This window comes from Lepidochelys kempii, chromosome 7 (assembly GCF_965140285.1).
Source record: "Lepidochelys kempii isolate rLepKem1 chromosome 7, rLepKem1.hap1, whole genome shotgun sequence".
Classification (NCBI taxonomy): domain Eukaryota; kingdom Metazoa; phylum Chordata; order Testudines; family Cheloniidae; genus Lepidochelys; species Lepidochelys kempii.
Window position 1 is genome coordinate 19,437,617 of NC_136386.1, and position 24,594 is coordinate 19,462,210.

The window sequence follows — 24,594 nt, forward strand, 5'->3', positions numbered from 1 at the left end:
ATCTAGAAGCTCCAACTCCCAATGCCTTTGTTTGAACTGCTTAAGAAAACCCTTCTCAAGAGACCTGTGTCTTTATGACTAAGGCTACGATTATGTCACAGAGGTTCGCAGAAGTCACAGAATCCATGACTTCCAGTGACCTCCGTGACATTGGGGGCCCCCCCACGGCTGACCAGCCACCGTGTAGTATGAAAAACTGCTGACTGAATTTGCTACATAGGGTGTACTGAGCATGCTCACACGAACTCAGCATGCTCAGTAACCTCTGCTGATGCCAGCAGCGGGCGACCCCTGCAGGAGCCCAGCCACCGCAAGGGGACCCTCCTGCAGCTGGCCCAGTCCAAATCTACGTCTCTATTCAGGCTGAATTTTGGAAGAAAAGGCAAAACTAGAAAACATTTTCCATTTCATTCAACATGCAAAATGGTTCAGTTAACAAATCCCAGTGGTTAACAAGAGAGCCCCCAAAACTGTGTGGCACACTAAACGTATAACTTGACATATGATCCATACCTCCATATTTACTTTAAGAATTCCCAAAATATTCATTATTCAGGCAGTCCTTGTTGAACAAAGATGGCCAACTTATTCGCTAAATAATATCTGTATCATCTTCTGCCATGGCACATTTAATAGCTTACTGCTGGTAGCTTTGTTGATCAGTTAAAACACCCGTAACTAGAGGTACATGAATTATTTGGTGAAAATCACTTACCTGACCAACGTAGCCCTTTTTCTGTTTACAAACTAACCACAAATAGATGATTTTAATCTTTTTATATTTGAAAATAGTTTGACATAGTTTGATGAATAAAACTTGTTTGCACACAGTCTGTTTGCAAACTGGTCACTAAGTATTCTCTATGTGCATTTATGACTGGATTACTAAAATGCCTTGACTTGTTCCTGGTTCCTTAGTGGCAAACATAAGGAAGTCCCTTTTTCTGTTTGAAAGTTACCTGCCTAACTTTGTATTTTTGTTTAATGAACCTACTGTTGGGCAAAAAGTCCTTTTCAAAATAGTTAAGACATGCATTTGTTCTTACAACTATTTACTTGTGGCTAGCCTTCACTTTCCCGGAACAAATAAAAACTTGCTCTCCCAAACACACACAAATGAAAGACTGTGAATACCAGCACAGTTAATCACTGCATTTTATTTGACTGAACATTCACAAGTGTTGTTTGGTGTGATCACCCCATTTATAGCCATAACACTTTAGATAACATCTATTTTGTAGATCTTGTCTTAAGTACCTCAAATTTTTCACCTAACAACCTTCACATTGTCCTTTTGGGAGGAAATTAAATACAAACCCTTTCAGTATCTCTCTCAAAAGTCTGCAAATCTGGTTAATTAGAGAAGAAAGATGGCAACACATCAAATTAATTTTGTAATAAATCCATATATGCTGTCAAAGACTTGACTGAGCACTTTACAACACCTTCCTTATTACATCTCAAAATGCATTCAAATATTCCTTCAATCGGACAGTTATTTCATAATAGCTTTGCGAAGTAAAGCTGCTCAAATTGAGCAGTTGGCAAAAATAGCTCAGAAGTGTAAAAAACATTTGATACTTGCCTCCATCACTTGTCCTTATGCATGGCTGACTGGTAGGAGCCCCTCCATTGAACAGAAGCTGCAAAAGAAATTGGACATGACGTCTAGCTCTTAGAAGAGATAAATGTATATATTTGGAAAGAATGATATAAAATGAGCATGTTCTAAAACTAAATTTAAAAGACAGATTAAGTGCACCAGGAATAGGCTGAGCTTTCTAAAACTGTTTCACAGTAGCCCAAGAGAGATAATTAGAACTGAAGTTTAAACTAAGTCTTACAAGATTAATTGTGAAGTTCATGTGAAGGACTGTTCTCTATTTCTCAGAATTTATGGTCTTTGGTATGTGTACACAGCATAACTGGATTTCAAGCTAGAGTCTGCAAGAACAGACTGGTGTGCAGCCATTTTTCTTTCCCTTCTATTTATTTTTAAAATGTTCTGGATACAAGTTAACCAGCTTTGCTCAGTGTTTATTTTGGGCTCCCCTGCCATTTGAAATAAGACCACTTTTCAGCTCATTTATCTATTAAGCTTCTGTGCCTGTCACTTTGTCTGAACTGATATTTTGTTAAGTCCAATGACAATGCTTTGCCATGAATCACAACAGATATCTTCAAGTCCACTACAGCAACTGTGTTGCCCTCCCCCCACACCTTTTCCAGTGATGGAAGCACATAAACTGACAAAAGACAAAAGCAGCAGCGCTTTACCTTGGGGAGCGGAATAGCTCCCAGCGCTGGTGCATGGTCTACACTGCCACTTTACAGCACTGAAACTTGTAGCACTGCGGGGGGGGGGGGGGGGGTGTTTTTCCACACCCTGAGTGAGAAAGTTGCAGCACTGTAAAGTGGCAGTGTAGACAAAGCCTAAACTATGAAGCTTGAGCCCTCTTTACAAAGACTTGCTAATGGAGCCTTGAATGGCAGCTCTAAAATGGAATGGGTGCAAGAGATTTTAAAAGATTTTGGGTCCAGACTTAGTGGAACTTGCTGCATCTCAAGCAGCCAATACCGCCTTGTTTTCCTTTCAGAAAGAAAGGATAGTATATTTTCTAACATCTGAACAATTCAAAAAGTACACTGATAATCTGTTTACCATTTTCAGGTGAAAGAGAATGACAAGCCTAATGTGAGGATGTATGTTTGCTACCAAAACAGCATTGAAAAAAGAGGACTGGGTGGCTCAGAGAACTGGTAGTGCTTTTCTTGAGCAGATTTTCAAGAGAGCTCAGATTCTATCTAGACCCCTACATGAAGCATCCAGGTTTTCAAAAGTGATCAGCATACAGCAAGTCCTTTGAGAACAAGGGTGCTAGTATCCCTGTGAGGTGGAGAATGCATAATTCAGTCTCTATGGCCCATTCAATCCTTGGCCTCTTTTCCAAGACTACCAAAGAGGTTTATCATTGGGGAAATTTTTTGTATATGGTTACTTGACCATTAGGAACCTGACAAAAAAAAATAAAAATAAAAAAATAAACTAATCTAACTAACCATCACTCGACAATTCATGTAGGTCACCAAAGAGCTTTAGGATTATTAAAAATATGTAGTAACTACCCATCTGGGCTACATTTTAACTAGTGACCTAGAGATGAACAAGAGTGGCTGGATGTACTTTGAAAATCTGGCCACTTTACTTTGGGGTCTAAATCAAACCGGAGGTCTTTTGAAAATCTGTCCCTTCATTCCTAGGTCACTAGTTCAAATCAAACCGTGATCAGTAACTACCAAAGGCTGTTACTAATCCTAAAACTCTTTGGAGATGTATGTGAATTGAATGTGGTGCCCTCAGTCAGACTGCTAATGGGAAGGAGATTCATACGAAGGATCCCAACAAAAAGCCTCTTTTTGGCAGTCTTGGCAAAGAGGTTAAGGATTAAATGACCTTCAGAGTGAATTATTGTCTCACCTGTCCTGGAAGGGCTACAGATGTGCCATGACAGTGTGGGGGAACTAGCACCTCTGCTACCTATGCTATACCTATTCTGCAGCTAAAGACTTCAATACTCAGTGCCCTCCACTATGCACTTTTCCATAAGCGTTATAATTAGAGGGGAAAAATATGCAAGCTCTACGAATACATTAGCACTAAGTGGAAGGCTGCAAAGACAGACAGCACTTGTAGTAAAATTGGGGGTACTCCACTGATTTATCACACCTCAGATTCACATTGCTAACGAGGCAATTAAGAAAAGAATCACCAGGATCACTGAAGTAGGATGACAGAAAATGGGGGGAAAAAACCAAAAAACACATTATGAGAACAAATATGAACAATTCAAAAGTAAAATGGTTCAGGGAAAACATCTTGACTTAAAAGGATTTACACTGGCATAAAACCAGTGTTACACAGTAAAGAATTAGGCCCCCAGTTTGAAGTGGTTCTAATATACATTCTTGCCATTGGATTTTTCAGTTACTAGTTGTCTTACACTTAATCATAAACATAGAATATCAGGGTTGGAAGGGACTTCAGGTCATCCAGTCCAACCCCCTGCTCAAAGCAGAACCAATCTCCAACTAAATCACCCAGCTAGGGCTTTGTCAAGCCTGACCTTAAAAACCTCTAAGGAAGGAGATTCCACCACCTCACTAGGTAATCCATTCCAGTGCTTCACCACCCTCCTACTGAAAAAGGTTTTCCTAATAGCTAATCTACACCTTCCCCACTGCAACTTGAGACCATTACTCCTTGTTCTGTCATCTGCTACCACTGAGAACAGTCTAGATCCATCCTCCTTGGAACCCCCTTTCAGGTAGTTGAAAGCAGCTATCAAATCCCCCCTCATTCTTTTCTGCAGACTAAACAATCCCAGTTCCCTCAGCCTCTCCTCATAAGTCATGTGCTCCAGCCCCCTAATCATTTTTGTAGCCCTCCACGGCCCAAAACTGGACACAGGACTCCAGATGAGGCCTCACCAATGCTGAATAGAGGGGAATGATCATGTCATAAGTAGGCAATGCCCCTACTTATACAGCCCAAAATGCCGTGAGCCTTCTTGGCAACAAGGACACACTGTTGACTCATATCCAGCTTCTCGTCCACTGTAACCCCTAGGTCCTTTTCTGCAGAACTCATGCCAAGCCACTCGGTCCCTAGTCTGTAGCAATGCACGGGATTCTTCCATCCTAAGTGCATGATTCTACACTTGTCCTTGTTGAACCTCATCAGATTTCTTTTGGCCCAATCCTCTAATTTGTCTAGGGCCTTCTGTATCCAATCCCTACCCTCCAGCATATCTACGACTTCTCCCAGTTTAGTGTCATCTGCAAACTTGCTAAGGGTGCAATCCACGCCATCCTCCAGATCATTAATGACAATATTGAACAAAACCGGCCCGAGGACCGACCCTTGGGGCATTCCGCTTGATACCGGCTGTCAACTAGACATGGAGCTATTGATCACAACCTGTTGAGCCCAATGATCTAGCCAGCTTTCTATCCACCTTATATAGTCCATTCATCCAGCCCATACTCCTTTAACTTGCTTTAATGTTTTGCCTGCAGCAGAGTGAGTACATTTCTTCAGAGAAAGATTCACTGATTCTTTAGATAAAAAAGGTCAGTATGTTCACTTAACATGGCTACCCAGCCTTCCCTGAATCTTAGCTGAAGAACTTGAACTGCAAATAACTATTTTTCTTTTTAAATGTAGTTTCCTGACTGAAAAAATAAAACTAATGTAATTTTGTAAATCTGATGTGCATGAAAGTAGAGTAATGTCTATGCTTCCCACACCGTTCTGACCAATAAAAATTAATCATGACTTGCTATTCAAATATATGGTCTTTCTTAAATATTTTTCGTGTATGCCTTTTAACTTCAAATTATTTTTTTGGACTGAAGTTCAACTTCCATTAAGTTTTTAAAAAAAGTCAAACCATAACTTATAAGAACTGTCCAGTTTTTGCCAATTAAAACTTTGGACAGCTATGCTAAGGCATTATAGAACTCAGTGGGTAGACAGAATCTTAGGATTCTGCACAGCCTTCACATCATATAATCCACTTTCCACAGGTACTAAAGACTGATTTGGAGATTTATATTGTGACAGTTGCTCGCCTTTTCCCCTTCTTGACTCTGGTAAGGATAAGTCATATTTCCTAGTTCCCATTAGAAACCATAAATTTTCTCCTGCATGCATTTTCCATGAACAAAAACCTCCACAGGGACTGGTTTAATAAAAAGCTTCAGCTTGTAGATGGTTTCTTTCATGAGAAGTAGTCAAAATCTCAGCCTATGGGGGGGGGGGGGGACAAATGGAGATGCCCTGTCCCAGTTCAATCTGATCAGATGCATATCAGAGGCAATTTTTTCTTTCTGTAACAGATCAAATATTACTGGTGATGATTGTTCCAAAACACAACGTGTTGCTGCAGAGAGGAAGAGTTACATTCCATTCCCTCCATTCTTTGCTCACTTTGCTTTTAAGAGAGTGTTCAGTGACATCACAACATCAAAAGTCAGACAGATTTCTGAGATCTAAATTAGCAAAATATTTTGCAGACATCAAATTTCTTGGTCCAACAAATTTTGATTTAGTTGTTAGATTGCTGCATTGAGGGTTAAGTTTTACTCCCAATATATCTCTCCTTTCTCACAAATATAAACACTTGCAAGTAAAAGCTGAAAAACAGCTTAAGGTGATTCCAAATAACTCAACAGCTTAAGAGCAAGACCACTATAGAACTACAGGATAAAGAGGAGAGATAATTTCCTTTATTTTCAACATGAAAAAATAAAAAATTCTGCCTTAATTTTGCAGAATATTTTGTAGTGTCACACATGTTGCAAATGCTAGGTATTATTAGGGCCCTCAATAGTGTAATAGCCAAGCTCAATTAGCCAAGACACTATTGTTATTTTTGCTTCTAAAAGGTTATAAAATATTCACTCTAAATCAGCAGATCCTACTGCAAACGGCTAGATTTGGGCAGCAATTTTATGCAGTTACTTATCCAGTCTCCTGGCTGGAGATAGTGCACTTTACTTCAGTTACTCCCAGGGAGGGAAAATATTAGGAAATGAAAGGAAGGATAAGAAAAAGCCCAGTCTATTTCCAAAAAGCTAGCCCAAAAGGGATTCTGTACCAAAGCATAAAGCTTAATAAGTGAGGCTGGAAAGGCAGTATGAAGGCATAGACACGTACGGTAAAGTACAGTATTATAGGAACACTGGTAAACAGCTTCAGTTGATAAGAGGGATTAAGACAAAAGGGTTCACTGTTTAGCAGAATCAAGCAGCAAACTAATATAGGAGGCATAACTGTGGGTGTGTACAAAACTGGTAATCCTTTCAGAAAGAGGATTTGGGAGAAACCAGAACAGGTGTAATGTTCTAAAGAGCTGTGGTTTGGAGAACTCTCAGAGGAAGTTGGCAATGGGCATAACTGAGTGAACTGACCTGTGTGAACAAATAAATAGTGAAATGACTACATATCTGGCAAAACAGGTGTATTTGGTCACAGTGCTACAACAGAAGAATTTGAAGGCAGCCAGATTGGAGAGTTACATTAAATGGGAAAAGGGTCGGGGGAGGATTATAAAAATATTACTACCTATGTATGAAGAACGTGGGACAGTTAATGGGAGAGAGGTAAAAGGGGAAAAGTCAGTAAGAAATATATTGAGCAGAGGACACACAGGTTCTAGGACATGTACCACCCTTCATGTAGATTAATGAAAGATAAGACTTGCTGGAAGTCTAGTGTTTAAATTACCAAAGTGAGACACACAGGAGAAGCAGGGACCCAAAAGCAATCTGGGTTGCACAAACTTTTGTCACAACACCTGAGATTAGTTTACTCAGAATGAGAGAAACAAAGGGAGTGCTGCCAAAATGGATAAAGGATTAAATGAAAGGAACAGAGGCAGAAAGCCTTAGTAAACTCGAACCACTGCAGATGTGAGAGGTAACAAACTGGCTGCAGCATAAGCAATGTGTGCCCCACCTTCTTTTAGGTACCATATTGAAAATTCAGAAGTGGGTAAAAATCTCAGGAGTGGCTACATCTGATGAAATAGAAAGGGGAGGCCAGTATGCACCAAGGAATCAAGAGAACTAATCCACAGTGGCTTGGTTAGAGAGCTCATACCATTTAACGCTCAGGTGCCACCCCTTAAGTAGGGGCCCCAAAGCAGTCCCTCTCATCCTTCTCCCCCTACACCCAGCCCCACACACTTCCTTGACCCCCACCCCTTGCCTCTGCACCCGGACCTACACTCTTTCCCCCCTGCACCCATATCCAGACACTCCCTTCCTGTTGCCCCACAACCAGCTCCACATTTTCCCCCCCACACCGAAGCTCTGAATTCTCCCCTCTGCACCCAGCGCCATGATCTCTGCACCCCAAACCCAGCCCAAGCTCTTACCCAGAGAGGCAGTCCATGAGCCTGAAGAGCGCCATCCCTTCTAGAGGTCAGGTAGTTCTGGAAGTACCAAACCCCACCCTCGTCCTGCTTCCCCAGAAAAACCAAATGCCCAGATTCAATTCTGCGATCCTCCTGGGGACTCGAGGTTCCTGATCCCCCCGCCCTCCACTTCTTCCCTGGGAGCTGGTGTTGCCTGGTGCCCATGGGTGCCAAAAGTACTGCAAAGGCGGGGACCAAGCAGGTGCATGGGGTTGCAACACTACTCAAAATTTGGTCCAGCTGCCCCTCCATTTTGAGAGAGGGGCAGCCAGTCCAAATATGACTAAGGGGCGTAGCGACCTGGCACATGAAGTCTCAGCACCACTCAAATTTGGCCTGGCTGTCCCTCTGTCAGGATGGAGGAGCAACTGGGCTAAATTTCCAGCTCCAGTCAGGGGTTGGGAGGACTGGGCCCCTCCCTCCCTCGTTGTATAGCTGATTCAATTCACTATCTTGCATCTTATTGCAAGCAGAAACCACAGCTTAAATGGGAACAGAGAAGAGAAAGCAGAGCAAAGGAATCTAAAGCCAAATAAAAATATTTTTCAGACCACCTCCACACTGTGAATGTAAAAAATATTGGAATACATGAAGAAATTAGTATTTAGCATGCCAGACTATTTTCCCATAATTTTCATCATAAATTGTTAAATTCTCTTAACTTATTCTTGAAATTATCCAAAATAGTAAGAAAACCAGGAAAGTGCTGCATATGAATTCGTAGAGCCCCTTCTCTCTCACTCACCACAAAAGAACTGTGTTACCGGCTATGTCTATACTGTACTACAGAGGTAAGTCGACCAAAGTTACGCAATCCCAACTCCAGCCCAACTTATTGCGACATTCTCCCGTTGACTTACTTTACTCTTCTCATTCCGGGTGGAGTACCGAGATCAAATGGAGAGCGCTCTGCCGTCGATTTAGTGGGTCTTCAATAGACCCGCTAAATCAATCCCCGGTACATTGACTGCCAGAGTGTCAATCCAGCAGTAGTATAGACATAGCCGCAGATTTGGCAGGAACACTGCCTAGTTATTAGAGTAAGGGACAGAAGACTGGCTGAACCAATGATGCCAGACTCTTCCAAAGAGACCTGGGGTAAGTCAACCTCTGTACCTCAGGGTTTCCCATCTGTAAAATGAGAAAACAACTGTCTCCAAACAAGGGGAGGAGTGTTAAGGTTAAAGTTGTAGAGATACTTGAATAAAATATTCTGTAACCAAGCAAATATTTAGCATTTCCATTTAAACCAATATAAATATACACAAAGTCTTATCACTATGTTAATTATTCATACTTATGATGAGACAGTACTCAATTTTATAAATTAGCACGTAAACAATTATAAAAACCAAGGTAATCACAAAATATACTTTGTTAATTCAATATATATTTTAAACTACAATAGAAGACTATTTATAGTATAAAAGTAGTCTAGTTTATTGTGTGAAAGTATTGACGTCACAGGAATAGAAAATCTTACTACAGAACCGTGCTATTGAACTAACTGGGAGAGATTGCCATTTGTGTATATAAATTAGCAGAGTACATAATAACTAGGTTTTACTTAAGCCAAAAATAAAGTTACATTAAGTTTCAATGATGTGTTTAGCCCTGTAAAAATATAATGCAGACAATCCATGTTCTGGAATGCTCACAATCCTATGTTATACTCATGTGACTAGATTTCAAAATCTACTGAGACCTGTCCCTAATTTTCTTTGGACAAATCTGCTGAATGCTTATAGTTTTGGTAGGGCAATTCTTTAAGTCATTTGGAAGGGTATTAACCATCTTCATGCTTTCGTGGGGTGGGGAGGGGGAAGGAGAGAAGCCACCTCTCCTTAACCTTCCACCACCACCCCCATTAACAGATGGTATTTAGAAAGGCTCACCTGCAGAACATTTTATGCTTTGGTAAACAGGAAATGTATTCATCAGCTCTATTCTTGTAACCATTAATTCTTCACATGCTTCTACTTTATATGGGGCAGCATGTTCAGAGACTCATCAAAAAGTGCCTCAGTGTAGCTAATTTTTCATCACCACCCTTACCCAATCCTAACACCTGCATAAGTATTTTCTGGCTATAACTTTAGTTTAATAATAGTGCTGACCAATACATACCGCCCAAATAGCCATAAGGCCTAATAAGATCAAAGCTTGGGCTTGGAGTAACAAACTACTCGAGTAAAAGAGTACTAGCTACTGTGCAATCTCTTTTGCCATAATAGGAGTGAAAGACACCTTACTGCTTGTACTATTTCAGAAATGTTTCAGAAACTATTTCATGCTGACGTTCTAGAATAAAAGGCTCTTTGTCCATACATAGCATCAAAGCCTCAAAACCATGGTTTCCCACACAAAGGTATCTTTGATTATGCTGCTAGTATAGAGGACAGCAATTCTATCATTAGGTTAGATGCGTACAGTACACCTTAAACACAAGTATCATCATCATAGCTAGTTCTCAGATAACATCTGTTCAATTGTGCAGCACCTGTCAAAAAAGCTTACAGAATGTTAGAAACCACTAGGAACGGGACAGATAATAAGACAGAAAATATGATAATGGCACTATATAAATCCATGGTACGTCCACACCTTGAATACTGCATACAATTCCAGTCCCCCCATGTGAAAATATATATATGTTAGAATTGAAAAAAATACAGAGAAGAGCAACAAAGGCTTCTGTGGAGCCTGCAGGTTCAGGGCATGAAGAGGCTGGAAATCGCTTTCTCCCTGCCACTCAAGAGCTTAGCTGAGGGATGGAGAGTCTTCCCCATGCCAGTGCTGTGTGGGGCTTTGGCACATGCAGGGCTTGGCTCCTCCTGGCCAGCACCCTGGGCTGGAGGGTCTTGGGCTTTTCTGGGGCGCCAGCCCAGCCAGAGGCAGTGGGGGAAGGAAGGAGCCTGCCAGCCCGGGTGTTGATGAGCTGAGAGCTCTTACCAGGGGCTGGTTCTCCGCCCAGCACTGGGAGTGGGACATGCTCCGTGGGGGGGGATGGATATGGAGGAACAGTGGGGCTGGGGGGGCAAAGGGGCAAAGCAAGGAGAGGGGGAGAATGTAAAGGGCCAATGCCAATGTGTGGCAGCAGAGGCAACATGTAACCACCACCACCAGAAACAGGGCGGGGCCCCACTGCCTGAGAGCCAGCACGCAGCAGGGGCTGCACCGGCAGACCTGCAGGGGGGAATGGCTGGCCCAGTACATTGCATCTTTGCCCTGCCACCAGGTTTGCACCCCACCCCCTGCCAATAGTTATCGGGGGGGGGGAGAACAACAAAAATATGGGACAATTTGCCTGTTTTTAAGAAAAAGTCAGGACACCTGCAGGAGGGCTTAAGTATAGGACTGTCCCTTTAAAAACAGGACATTTGGTCACCATAAATAGGTCTATAAAATCATGAGTGAAGAAAGTGTTATTTACCCCATCACATAACACAAGAACCAGGTGTAAACAAATGAAATTAATAGACAGCAGATTTAAAACAAACATAAGGAAGTACGTCTTCATGCAACACACAGTCCATCTGCGGAAGCTGTTGCCAGGGGATGTCGATAAGGTTAAACATATAACTGGGTTCAAAGGAGAATTCGGTAAATTCATGGAGGATAGGTCCATCAGTGGCCAGGCTCTGGGTGTCCTTAAATCTCTGACTGCCAGAAGCTAGGACAGGACGAGATGGGACGGATCCCTTGATAATTGCCATGTTTTGTTCATTCCCTCTGAAGCATTGGCACTGGTCATTGTCCGAAGGCAGCATGGGCTAGATGGACCATTGGTCTGATCAAGTATGGCAATAAATACCAGTGATCAAAGTTGTTTTTCTGATCACTGATCCAATGTCAGTGCATTGAAGATCTGACTGATCCCTAAAGTGCACTAAGGGTATGATTACATTTCAAGTTTGAGTTGTGATTCCCAGCTCAAGACAATGTACTTGCACTAAGCTCTCATTGGACTAGTGCACAAAAAATAGAATGTACCCACAGCAGTGCAAGCTGCAGGATGGGTTAGTTGCTCTGAGTATATGCTCATCTAAGACACAAGGCACGTATTTGGGGTGACTAGCCTATCCTGCCACTTGAGCTGTAGCAACTACACTCAATCACAGCTAGCATGATTATGTCTCCTTGAGCTTGGAATCACATTCCAGCTCAAAGCATAGACATACCCATATGTGCAGTTTTTGTACCCTGTTTCAGTAGAGACACACATTTTAAAGGCCTGAACATATTGTTTTATTTATCCACTTAATGCCTACATGATTTTAGAGGTCACTATCTAGAGCATAGCTAGAAAGAGAAACCACGACTTCAGCCATTCTAGTAGCTATGCAGTGATACCAACTATTAATCACTAGCAATTAAAATATTGATGATGAAAAACTTGTCAAAATCAAAGTGGGGCGGGAAGCAAGATTAAAGTAAAAAATATATTATTTCAAGGTATATACTTGTTGACTAGTCAGTACTAGTAAAAGATTTCAGGCATTCCAAGAGTATACAGCCTTTGCTTCTACACGAAGAGACTACATATTGCAGGGGTGGGCAAACTACGGCCCAGGGATTGCCCCCTGTGGTGCCGCAGGCCCCGCGCCACTCTCAGAAGTGGCTGGCACCACGTCCCTGCCGCCTGGGGGGGGGGGGGGGGGGACAGAGGGCTCCATGCATTGCCCTTGCCTCCAGGCACTGCCCCCCCCCGCAGCTCCCATTGGCTGGGAATGGGGAACCGCGACCAATGGGAGCTTCGGGGGAGGTACCTGGAGGCGTGGCAAGGGCAACATGCAGAGCCCTGTGCTCCCTCCTCCCCCAGGGGCTGCATAGGGACATGGTGCCAGCCGCTTCTCGGAGGGGCATGGCGTGGGGCCAGGACAGGCAGGCAGCCCGCCCTAGCCCTGGTGCGCGCCGCTGCCACCCTGGAGCTGCTTTAGGTAAGTGGCGTTTGGCAGGAGCCCGAACCCCTCCTCCACCCCACACCTCAACCCCCTGCCGCACCTCACACCCCTCCTGCACCCCAACTCCCTGCCCGAAGCCCCCTGCTGCACCCTGTACCCCAACCCCTTTCCCTGAGCCCCTTCACACCCCACACTGCTCCTGCACCCAACCCCCTACCCTGAGCTCCCTCCCACAGTCCGCACCCCTCCTGCGCCCCAACCTCCTTCCCTGAGCCCCTTCATACAGCCCGCACCCCTCCTCTGCCCCAATCCCTTGTCCTGAGCCCGTTCCTGCACACCACACCCCCCACACCCTGCACTCCCTCCTGCACCCCAAACCCCTGCTCTGCATACAATTTCCCCACCCAGTGTGGCCCTCGGCCCAAAAAGTTTGCCCACCCATGATATTGTATCTTGAGCAAGTTACTGGTTCCATCAGTTGAGCAGCTTTTTTTAAAGGACTGGTCCAGCCATAAAGGGTTTCCCTTAACCCCTGAAGAGTCAACATGGATCCCCTTATTAGCATCAAGAGCAGTACTGGAACTAAAGTTACCTTCACTTTTTAGCACCACTGGGATTTTTATGAAGATCCCTAAGTACAAATAAATTTAATCTTCCACATTTTACAAGACATAAGATGTGAACAAGCCCTTGTTAATACTGCAAACACTTTTGATGCATTCAGCGCATGTGCATTAGCCTTACAACTAGACAAGGAAAAAGTTCACTGGCGTGGCATGAACTCTATTTGCATCATAATTGATTAGAAAATTACTGATTTTATATTTGTCCATCAGAAATATTTACCCAAAAGGAGTTTTGCAAGGCTGCAGTAGATTCACTTCCTCCTTATGGAACTGTACAGATTCAGCTACACACCTGGCACTGGACATTTGTAACATTCACACTATTTTGTGACTAGCTTTCAAAATATACCACATAACTTCCTCTCCTCTTTCCTCCCTCAAAATCAAAACAATGGTGACAGCCAAGCCAGTTACAGCACTTCCTTTCAAAAGTGGCTCTGTTCTTTGCTTCCCTGAGGCTATTTGTGTAGCTAAGCTTTTCATCAGAACTTTTGGTGCCAACTCTTTTGAAAATATAAATCAAATGAAAAAACCCAGCTCACAGGAAGATATTACAGACCATTCTGTTTAGAAAAAAGTCCACTATACAAGGTGTGGTCTAAGTTTAACTCTTTATTGCATAGGGCATCTGTCAGGAACATCTCTGCAGACAAGAGTTGGTATGGTCTAGTAGTAGTTCCCAGTCAGAAAGGCAGGAGAGCTAAATTCTAATCCCAGCTCTGGCAAGGACTAATTCAGGCAACTCACTTGACTTCTGCAACTCAGTTTCCCCTTCTGGAAAACCGTAATACTTACCTACCTCTGTAAAAGCATTGTGAGATCTACAGGTGAGAAGTATTCCAAAAGTGCGAAAAACTTCCCCACAGAGCTAAAAATCACAGTGGGTGATATCAAAAGCAACACTGACACTTTCAATGTCTCAAAGCTGACTCAAATGTCAAGAACAAACTACAAACAGTGGAAATAAGGGCATTTCATTGCACTTCCCAAGGAAAGACAAAAGGCTACAGGCTAAAATAGAAGTAGAATTTGGGATTGGTTAAATACTCAAATGCATTGCTCATGATAGTGTGGAGATGGAATCTAATTTTAATCCCTTGATGAATCTGCTATGTGACAATGGCAGTATATGATTTGGAATGAACTAGCTGCTTCAGTTCTAAACATACCCAGGACTGGAATAAGAGAATCAGAGAAACTCAAAGTGAGTTGCATTGGCAGACTTGTATAGTATACTGGCGTAACTTATAGAAAATTGCTTTCTTAGAGGGAATGACTGAAGGGATTTAAAGTGGGGTCACGAATAGAGATTTTTTAGATTCAAAAGTCAGCAAGACAATGTAAGACAGTAAGTAAAAGCCATAAGTAACAGGTCTGTCTTACTTTTCATCAACAAAAATGTGTCTTGCATATTTTGCATCAGGTCAGAAGAAATGCAAACACTTTGGTGGTAGTTTTGCTGCCTGCCAACTGCTTTTCAAATGACAGCAATCAGTGTCAGGGAAGAAATTGTGTAGAGTCACATACCACCAAACACACATTATGAATGGTTTAAACTAGTGCTGTAATTCCTTCACTTTGGAAAGCACATTTACAAAGTGATTTTAAAAAAAAACACAAACTATCCAGGCCTGGAGTAATAAAATCCTCCCCCTAGATCACTACTAGATCTTTCAGTGCTCAATAGTTGACTTACCTATGGGGACAATAACAGAAGACACTTCAGACCAAGAGTAGTTTTTCCACACAGCTCAGCAGAATCACAAAACTTTTTTGCTGACTTCACCATAGTCAATATAAAATGTACAAAAACTCTGATGCACAGCTTTAGTAAAATAAATTGAACCATTCCACTTCAACATGAAACAGCTTAGAGGACTGAACGTGAACCAGAAACTCTTAATCAGCCGTAGAATGGAAAGATATCCACTGCAGACCCAAATTATTAATTTATTTTACCTCTCCAGTTCCTAAGCTGGTTCTGCTTTTATGAATTATCTTTGAAATATGTACCTAAAGGGCTCTCCTGCTAGATATACAAAGGAATTATTTTGAATCTACCAAATGAGGGTTAGTTCCCCTGCAACTGTTGACGTGGACCTTAAAGTTCTTCTGTGAAAGACACAGATGGTTGTCATTTGAAAAGCAATTGGCAAGCAGCAAAACCACCTCAAAAGTATTTTCATTTCTTCTGACATGATGCAAAATATGCAAAACAAATATAGAAGTCTGGCCTATGCTGCTTTACTGACTTTTCAGTCTGAAACACTGCTATTCATGCCCCACTTTAAATTCCCCAACCACTCCCTCTAAGGGTTAGTCTACACTGGCAATGTTAAAGTGCGTGGCTTGTGTAGGCGCAGCAGAGCAAAAAAACCCACCTGCACGAGAGGCGTGGCTCCCAGCGCTGGTGCACTGCATACACTTTACATACATACTTTACAGCACTGAAACTTGCTGCGCTTGGAGGGCGGGTGGGCGAGGGGTTCACACCTGAACAAGAATGCTGCAATGCTGTAAAGTGCCAGTGTAGACAAGCCCTATGAAAAATTTCCTTCCCGACTGAAATTTTCCCAAATAAACCAAGCAGGGAAGCTTGTCCGCTCATTATGGGGATGGAATGCATCATTTAAAATAGGTCTAGTCTAAAAAAAGTTTTTAAAATTAATTTCACGAGATCTTAATTTTGGGTTAGACTTTTTACATTGATTTTACTAAGAAGGAATCCCTCCCACTAGTGCTGCATACAAAAAGTAGTTTAAGTCAGGAAAGAGCAGCACAACACAGACACCTTTCAGAAATCTATACAGTGCTTCATGGAGTGGAGAGAATTACTCTTACACGAAGTTTTTCCAAGGAATGTGGAGAGCCAATAATGATTACAGCACAAATTAGGAGTCTTGCAATATGGGTTCTATCCCAACTATAGTACAGAATTTCTGTAACATCAGGGAAGTCAGCTGACCTCTGAGCTTCACCTTCTGAACCAAGGGGATACTCACGTGTATCACAATGATGCTGATTTATTCAATTGTTTCCAAACTGATCAGAGGTCTTCAGGTGGAAGGTGACACAGAAGTGCATGTTACTGATGTACTAAACCTGGATCAGGGTTCACATACTTTATCAGGTCACCTTTCTTCACAGCTTTTCAGCATCTCCACTTGGAAAGCTTTAAATAACTAACTGAAGGTCAGAGACTCAATCTAGTAGATTGGTCCAAACAGGTTGTTTCATAACAATAATGAATGACTACACATCTTGGGTTTATGAGGCTCAGAGGCTACAAAAATGAATGTTTAGTACATACTGATAAGTGATAGAGTTGTTTTTGGCCTGTGGCCCATCGTCTCTTCCTGCAAGTCTAATTACAGCCCCCCCGCTGATGCCACTGATTTTCATGGACAAACCAGGGCTACTGAGAATAACTCACATGCATCCACACACTAGCTCTTTTTGAATGACTACTTGTTAAGAGTAGCCACACTGGAACTGTGCTTAACTTGTCCATTTTGATTTGCAGAAGGTGAGCTTGACAACATGTTTGCAAATGTTTTGATTCAGGTGTTCATGCACCCAATATTTCCATGCAAAGCCACCATATTTTCCGCATTTTCAGGTCACAGTTTAAACCATAAATACCTTCCCAAGAGAAGCAATTGGAGGGATAATGGATTTGTTTGAAATGAAGCCCAAGTTCACCCAAAACTGAATAGAGGCTCAGGTTTACAGCCCAAAGCGGGCTAAAATCAAAGCGGATTCCTTAAGGGAGAGTCATACGCCTGTAGCCCTGATATTACAGTATGTATCACTGATCAGCCTTTTTATTTCTATATCAGTTAAATACTTTATTTGCAAATCTAAAGCTAGGATTTGGGCAGCTGCCTATTCAGAATATTACTGACTCTGAACTGAGTAGTTTCAGTGTTTTAATCTGCCTTCATACTATTATAGTTTAGTTCATTTGATTTTTTTGTTTAACAGTGGGGTTTATGCCTCCTGAATTTTCCCTGTGACTAGTCTTGATGTATGTTTGAAGAATGCACATATTAACTACACAAACCATGTGTATCCTATGTATATACACAGTGGTCACCATTAAAAAGTTGATGTTTATCAGCAATTACCCACATTGAAGTATCTGGGGCTATCTGCCATGGTTAACAACTCACAATTTGATTCCTCACATATTTTAGTAAAGAACAGCAACAACTCACCAGCTAACTACAATAATAGGGTTGTGGTTATATATTGGACAATACATCTACTGTGGGAAATGCCAAATATGTTGTAAGCAGTAGGCATGTATGGGTAAGGTGGAGGAAAATGGCCAGCAAATACACCTGAAAATTACTAACTAAACCCCTGCTTGGAATAATTGACAGTAGATTCTCATTTTTTTTCTCTATGGTCTTTCGCAAAAAGAAAAGGAGTACTTGTGGCACCTTAGAGACTAACCTTGTGGACCTGGTAATTTACCATGGCACATTCATTTTCATTATAATATTTCAGCATGAGAGATAACATTACCCTACAGTATGCTTGAACCTGCACTTCAGTTCAAAGATCTGGTTTCTATTATTCAGTGGTTTGCAAAATTCAATATTTCCCACAGGATCTTTAATGTGAATCAGTGACATTCTGCTCTAAACTCTGTGTAGAAGACTTCGAGCCTGTCAGCAGAGCACAAGACGACTTGCAAGCAATTTCCTTTTTTCAGAGGTCTTGCACCATATATAGTGGTATCAGTGTATGTTCCTTCCTCTGTGAAGTGTTTGAGCACACCAGAGCTGCAAGATACCTCAAGTCACTTGTTCATGAATACCGAATAAGTGAGTCTGCCCTCTCCCACTTGGGTTTATTCCTTCAATGAGCAGGGGCGGGCAGTGGGGCGGTCTGTTTGTTTCAGGGGAGCCTGGCTGTTTAAAAATAGCCAGAGCTTCGCGAACCAGCTGAGCAGTGGGGGACAGCAGAGCAGCACACAGCAGGAGTTTGCCTGGGAGTTCGCCTGGAGTGAGCCCAGTGAGGCTTACATCTTGCCAACTTCTCTGAGGAAGCTCATAGTAAGAAGGTGATATGGAAGCGAGGGGTTCAGCTATTGTGACCTGCACTGGATGCGCCATGTTTGTCTTTCTTCCACAGGACAGAAGCGACTGTGTGTGTACAAAGAGCAAGCTGGTCTCCATACTGGAAGAGAAGATTGAAGGTCTGGAGCAACAGATAACGACCCTGCGTTGCATACGAGAAACGGAGAATTTTCTGGACAAAAGTCAGGATATGCTTCTACGGGCACAAACGGGCACAAAGCTCTAAAGATTTAGAGCAGGTTGCACAGCGGAGCCAAGAGGCCAGTGAAGAAGCCTGGCAACATGTGACCTCCAGAAGAAGGGGGAATGTCCGGGTTCCAGCAACACGGACACCGGTAACTAACCGCTTTCATGTTCTCTCCACAGGTACCGTTGCGGAGAGTGGACCAGATGATATGTCTGGGGGGAGAAAGCAGAAGGAGACTCCGCTGGTTGGAAGGCATGAGATGCACTGTCCTGAGATGGGGGGTTCCACAACCACCACTCCCAAGAGAAGGAGGCGGGTGGTGGTGGTCGGGGACTCTCTACTCCGAGGGACTGAGTCATCTATCTGCCGCCCTGACCGGGAAAACCGAGAAGTCTGCTGCTTGCCGGGGGCTAAGATTCGCGATGTGACGGCGAGACTGCCGAGACTCATCAAGCCCTCGGATCGCTACCCCTTCCTGCTTCTCCACGTGGGCACCAATGATACTGCCAAGAATGACCTTGAGGGGATCACTGCGGACTACATGGCTCTGGGAAGAAGAATAAAGGAGTTTGAGGCACAGGTGGTGTTCTCGTCCACCCTCCCCGTGGAAGGAAAAGGCCTGGGTAGGGACCGTCGAATAGTGGAAGTCAACGAATGGCTACGCAGATGGTGTCGGAGAGAAGGCTTTGGATTCTTTGACCATGGGATGGTGTTCCATGAAGGAGGAGTGCTGGGCAGAGACGGGCTCCACCTTACGAAGAGAGGGAAGAGCATCTTTGCGAGCAGGCTGGCTAACCTAGCGAGGAGGGCTTTAAACTAGGTTCACCGGGGGAAGGAGACCAAAGCCCTGAGGTAAGTGGGAAAGTGGGATACCGGGAGGAAGCACAGGCAGGAATGTCTGTGAGGGGAGGGCTCCTGCCTCATACTGAGAATGAGGGGCGATCAGCAGGTTATCTCAAGTGCTTATATACGAATGCACAAAGCCTTGGAAACAAGCAGGGAGAACTGGAGGTCCTGGTGACGTCAAGGAATTATGATGTGATTGGAATAACAGAGACTTGGTGGGATAACTCACATGACTGGAGTACTGTCATGGATGGTTATAAACTGTTCAGGAAGGACAGGCAGGGCAGAAAAGGTGGGGGAGTAGCACTATGTAAGGGAGCAGTATGACTGCTCAGAGCTCCGGTACGATACTGCAGAAAAACCAAAGTGTCTCTGGACTAAGTTTAGAAGTGTGAGCAACAGGAGTGATGTAATGGTGGGAGTCTGCTATAGACCACCGGACCAGGGGGATGAGGTGGATGAGGCTTTCTTCCGGCAGCTCGCGGAAGCTACTAGATCGCATGCCCTGGTTCTCATGGGTGACTTTAATTTTCCTGATATCTGCTGGGAGAGCAGTACAGCAGTGCATAGACAATCCAGGAAGTTTTTGGAAAGCGTAGGGGACAATTTCCTGGTGCAAGTGCTAGAGGAGCCAACTAGGGAGGGAGCTTTTCTTGACCTGCTGCTCACAAACCGGGAAGAATTAGTAGGGGAAGCAAAAGTGGATGGGAATCTGGGAGGCAGTGACCATGAGTTGGTTGAGTTCAGGTTCCTGACACGGGGAAGAAAGATAAGCAGCAGGATACGGACCCTGGACTTCAGGAAAGCAGACTTCGACTCCCTCAGGGAACGGATGGGTAGGATCCCCTGGGGGACTAACATGAAGGGGAAAGGAGTCCAGGAGAGCTGGCTGTATTTCAAGGAATCCCTGTTGAGGTTACAGGGACAAACCATCCCGATGTGTCGAAAGAATAGTAAGTATGGCAGGCGACCAGCTTGGCTTAACGGTGAAATCCTAGCAGATCTTAAGCATAAAAAAGAAGCTTACAAGAAGTGGAAGGTTGGACATATGACCAGGGAAGAGTATAAAAATATTGCTCGGGCATGTAGGAATGAAATTAGGAGGGCCAAATCGCACGTGGAGCTGCAGCTAGCGAGAGATGTCAAGAGTAACAAGAAGGGTTTCTTCAGGTATGTTGGCAACAAGAAGAAAGCCAAGGAAAGTGTGGGCCCCTTAATGAATGAGGGAGGCAACCTAGTGACGGAGGATGTGGAAAAAGCTAATGTACTCAATGCTTTTTTTGCCTCTGTCTTCACTAACAAGGTCAGCTCCCAGACTGCTGTGCTGGGCATCACAAAATGGGGAAGAGATGGTCAGCCCTCTGTGGAGAAAGAGGTGGTTAGGGACTATTTAGAAAAACTGGACGTGCACAAGTCCATGGGGCCAGATGAGTTGCATCCGAGAGTACTAAAGGAACTGGCGGCTGTGATTGCAGAGCCATTGGCCATTATCTTTGAAAACTCGTGGCGAACGGGAGAAGTCCCGGATGACTGGAAAAAGGCTAATGTAGTGCCAATCTTTAAAAAAGGGAAGAAGGAGGATCCTGGGAACTACAGGCCAGTAAGCCTCACTTCAGTCCCCGGAAAAATCATGGAGCAGGTCCTCAAAGAATCAATCCTGAAGCACTTACATGAGAGGAAAGTGATCAGGAACAGTCAGCATGGATTCACCAAGGGAAGGTCATGCCTGACTAATCTAATCGCCTTCTATGATGAGATTACTGGTTCTGTGGATGAAGGGAAAGCAGTGGATGTATTGTATCTTGACTTTAGCAAAGCTTTTGACACTGTCTCCCACAGTATTCTTGTCAGCAAGTTAAGGAAGTATGGGCTGGATGAATGCACTATAAGGTGGGTAGAAAGCTGGCTAGATTGTCAGGCTCAACGGGTAGTCTGACATGGCTCCATGTCTAGTTGGCAGACTGTGTCAAGTGGAGTGCCCCAGGGGTCGGTCCTGGGGCCGGTTTTGTTCAATATCTTCATAAACGATCTGGAGGATGGTGTGGATTGCACTCTCAGCAAATTTGCGGATGATACTAAACTGGGAGGAGTGGTAGATACGCTGGAGGGCAGGGATAGGATACAGAGGGACCTAGACAAATTGGAGGATTGGGCCAAAAGAAATCTGATGAGGTTCAATAAGGATAAGTGCAGGGTCCTGCACTTAGGACAGAAGAACCCAATGCACAGCTACAGACTAGGGACCGAATGGCTAGGCAGCAGTTCTGTGGAAAAGGACCTAGGGGTGACAGCGGACGAGAAGCTGGATATGAGCCAGCAGTGTGCCCTTGTTGCCAAGAAGGCCAACAGCATTTTGGGATGTATAAGTAGGGGCATTGCCAGCAGATCGAGGGACGTGATCGTCCTCCTCTATTCGACATTGGTGAGGCCTCATCTGGAGTACTGTGTCCAGTTTTGGGCCCCACACTACAAGAAGGATGTGGATAAATTGGAGAGAGTCCAGCGAAGGGCAACAAAAATGATTAGGGGTCTGGAACACATGAGTTATGAGGAGAGGCTTAGGGAACTGGGATTGTTTAGTCTGCAGAAGAGAAAAATGAGGGGGGATTTGATAGCTGCTTTCAACTACCTGAGAGGTAGTTCCAGAGAGGATGGTTCTAGACTATTCTCAGTGGTGGAAGAGGACAGGACAAGGAGTAATGGTCTCAAGTTGCAGTGGGGGAGGTTTAGGTTGGATATTAGGAAAAACTTTTTCACTAGGAGGGTGGTGAAACACTGGAATGCGTTGCCTAGGGAGGTGGTGGAATCTCCTCCCTTAGAAGTTTTTAAGGTCAGGCTTGACAAAGCCCTGGCTGGGATGATTTAATTGGGTATGGGTCCTGCTTTTGAGCAGGGGGTTGGACTAGATGACCTCCTGAGGTCCCTTCCAACCCTGATATTTATGATTCTATGAAGGAAAAAAGCATTCTGAAGAGACAATCCAGTCAGCTGTTTGGACATATGAAAACTAACATAAGTGATTAAAATACATTGCACAATCAATTTAGGAGCATTCTATTCTTTTAATCCAGTATGAAAACATCAGTAGGTTTATATTTAGAGTCAGATTTCAAGGCCAGAAGGGATGATTACAATCGCCTACTAGTCTGATTGCCTCCTGTGTAACACCGGTCACAGAACTTCCCCAAAATAATTCCTAGAACAGATCTTTAAGTCAAGATTGGCTATTTTTCTAAAAATGGTGTGCTTGAGAATCCACCACAACCTTTGATAGAGTTATTAACCACTGGAATAATTTAACTGTTAACATTTTATGCCTTATTTCCCATCTGAATTTGTATAGCTTCAACTTTCAGCCTTTCTTCTGCTAGACCAGGGGTAGGCAACCTATGGCATGCACGCCAAAGGCGGTACGGCACACAAGCTGATTTTCAGTGGCACTCACACTGCCCAGGTCCTGGCCACCGGTCCAGGGGTGGAGACGGGGCCCTCAGCATTTTAATTTAATTTTAAATTAAGCTTCTTAAACATTTTAAAAACCTTATTTACTTTACATACAGCAATAGTTTAGTTATATATTATAGACTTATAGAAAGAGACCTTCCAAACCTGTTAAAATGTATTACTGGCATGCGAAACCTTAAATTAGATGAATAAATGAAGACGTGGCACACCACTTCTGAAAGGTTGCTGACCCCTGTGCTAGACTGAAGAGCCTATTAGAAGATATTTGTTCCCCAAGTAGATACTTCTAGACTGCGATCAAGGCTCCCCTTTAACCTTCTCTTTGTTAGGTTAAGCAGATTGATCGCTAAGTCTATCACTATAAAGAATGTCTTATAAACTTTAATCATTTGTGGCTCTTCTTTGAACTCTCTCCCATTTATCAACATTCTTCTTGAATTGTGGGCACCAGAACTGGACACAGTGTAACACCAGTGACTGCACCAGTGCCAAATACAGAGGTAAAATAACCTCTGCTCCTACTTGAGATTCCTGTTTATGCTTCCCATGATTGCATTAACTCTTTCGACCACGTCACACTGAAAGCTCTTGTTCAGCTGATTACCCACCACGACCCCTAAATCTTTTTCAGAGTTACTGCTTCCCAGGATAGAGCGCCCCATCCAAAAGTATGGCCTCCATCATTTGTTCCTATATTCATATATTTACTTGTATTAAAATACATTGTGTGTGCACAGTTTAGTAAATGATCCTGAGTTCTCTGAATCAGTGACCTTTCTTCTTCATTATTTACCACTCCCCCAATTTTTGTATCTCTGCAGCTTTATCAGCTATGACTGTTTTCTTCCAGGTCACTGATAAAAACGTTAAATCGAAGAGGGCTAAGAACTAATTCCGGCAGGACCCGCACTAGAAATACACCAGTTCAATTACTCCCCATTTAGTTACATTGTGAGACCTATCAGCCAGCTTTTAATCCATTTCATGTGTCATGTTAATTTTATATCCTCTTAGTTTTTCAATCAAGATGTCATGTGATACCAAAGTCCCGCTCCTCACAGAAATCTAAATATATTACATCAATACTATTACCTTATTTATAATCTCATAAAAAGTATACCAAGTTAGTTTGACAGGAATCTATTTTTCCTAAATCCATGTTGACTAGCATTAATTATATTACCCTCCTTTAATTCTTTATTAATTGACTTGTGTATCAGCCGCTCCATTATCTTGCCCAAAATCTATATCAGACCAACAGGCCTATCATTTACCAAGTCATCCAGTTTCCCCTTTTTAAATATTGGCACAACATTAACTTTCTTATGGAACTTTGCGTTTCAACGCTTATTGAAAACCCAACATTAACAGTCCAGCCCACTCCACAACTGCCTTTATAAAAACTTTTGGATCTAAATTATCTAAACCTTTTGATTTTAAAATGTCTAACTTTAGTAGCTGCTGTTTAACATCCTCCAGAGATACTAGTGGAATGGAAAG

At 43.2% G+C, this 24,594-nt stretch overlaps 1 protein-coding gene across 11 annotated transcripts in view; it reads right to left on the reverse strand.

Annotated features, from left to right (window-relative positions):
- TMCC1 (transmembrane and coiled-coil domain family 1) overlaps positions 1-24,594 on the reverse strand; it is a 202,349-nt gene that overhangs the window by 154,990 nt on the left and 22,765 nt on the right. For all 11 annotated transcript variants that reach the window (XM_073351268.2, XM_073351263.2, XM_073351258.2 and 8 more), the window contains one exon: positions 1,586-1,643. In XM_073351268.2, the coding sequence (XP_073207369.1) occupies positions 1,586-1,591 (6 nt within the window). In that variant the 5' untranslated portion in view covers positions 1,592-1,643. The remainder of the gene's footprint in view (positions 1-1,585; positions 1,644-24,594) is intronic.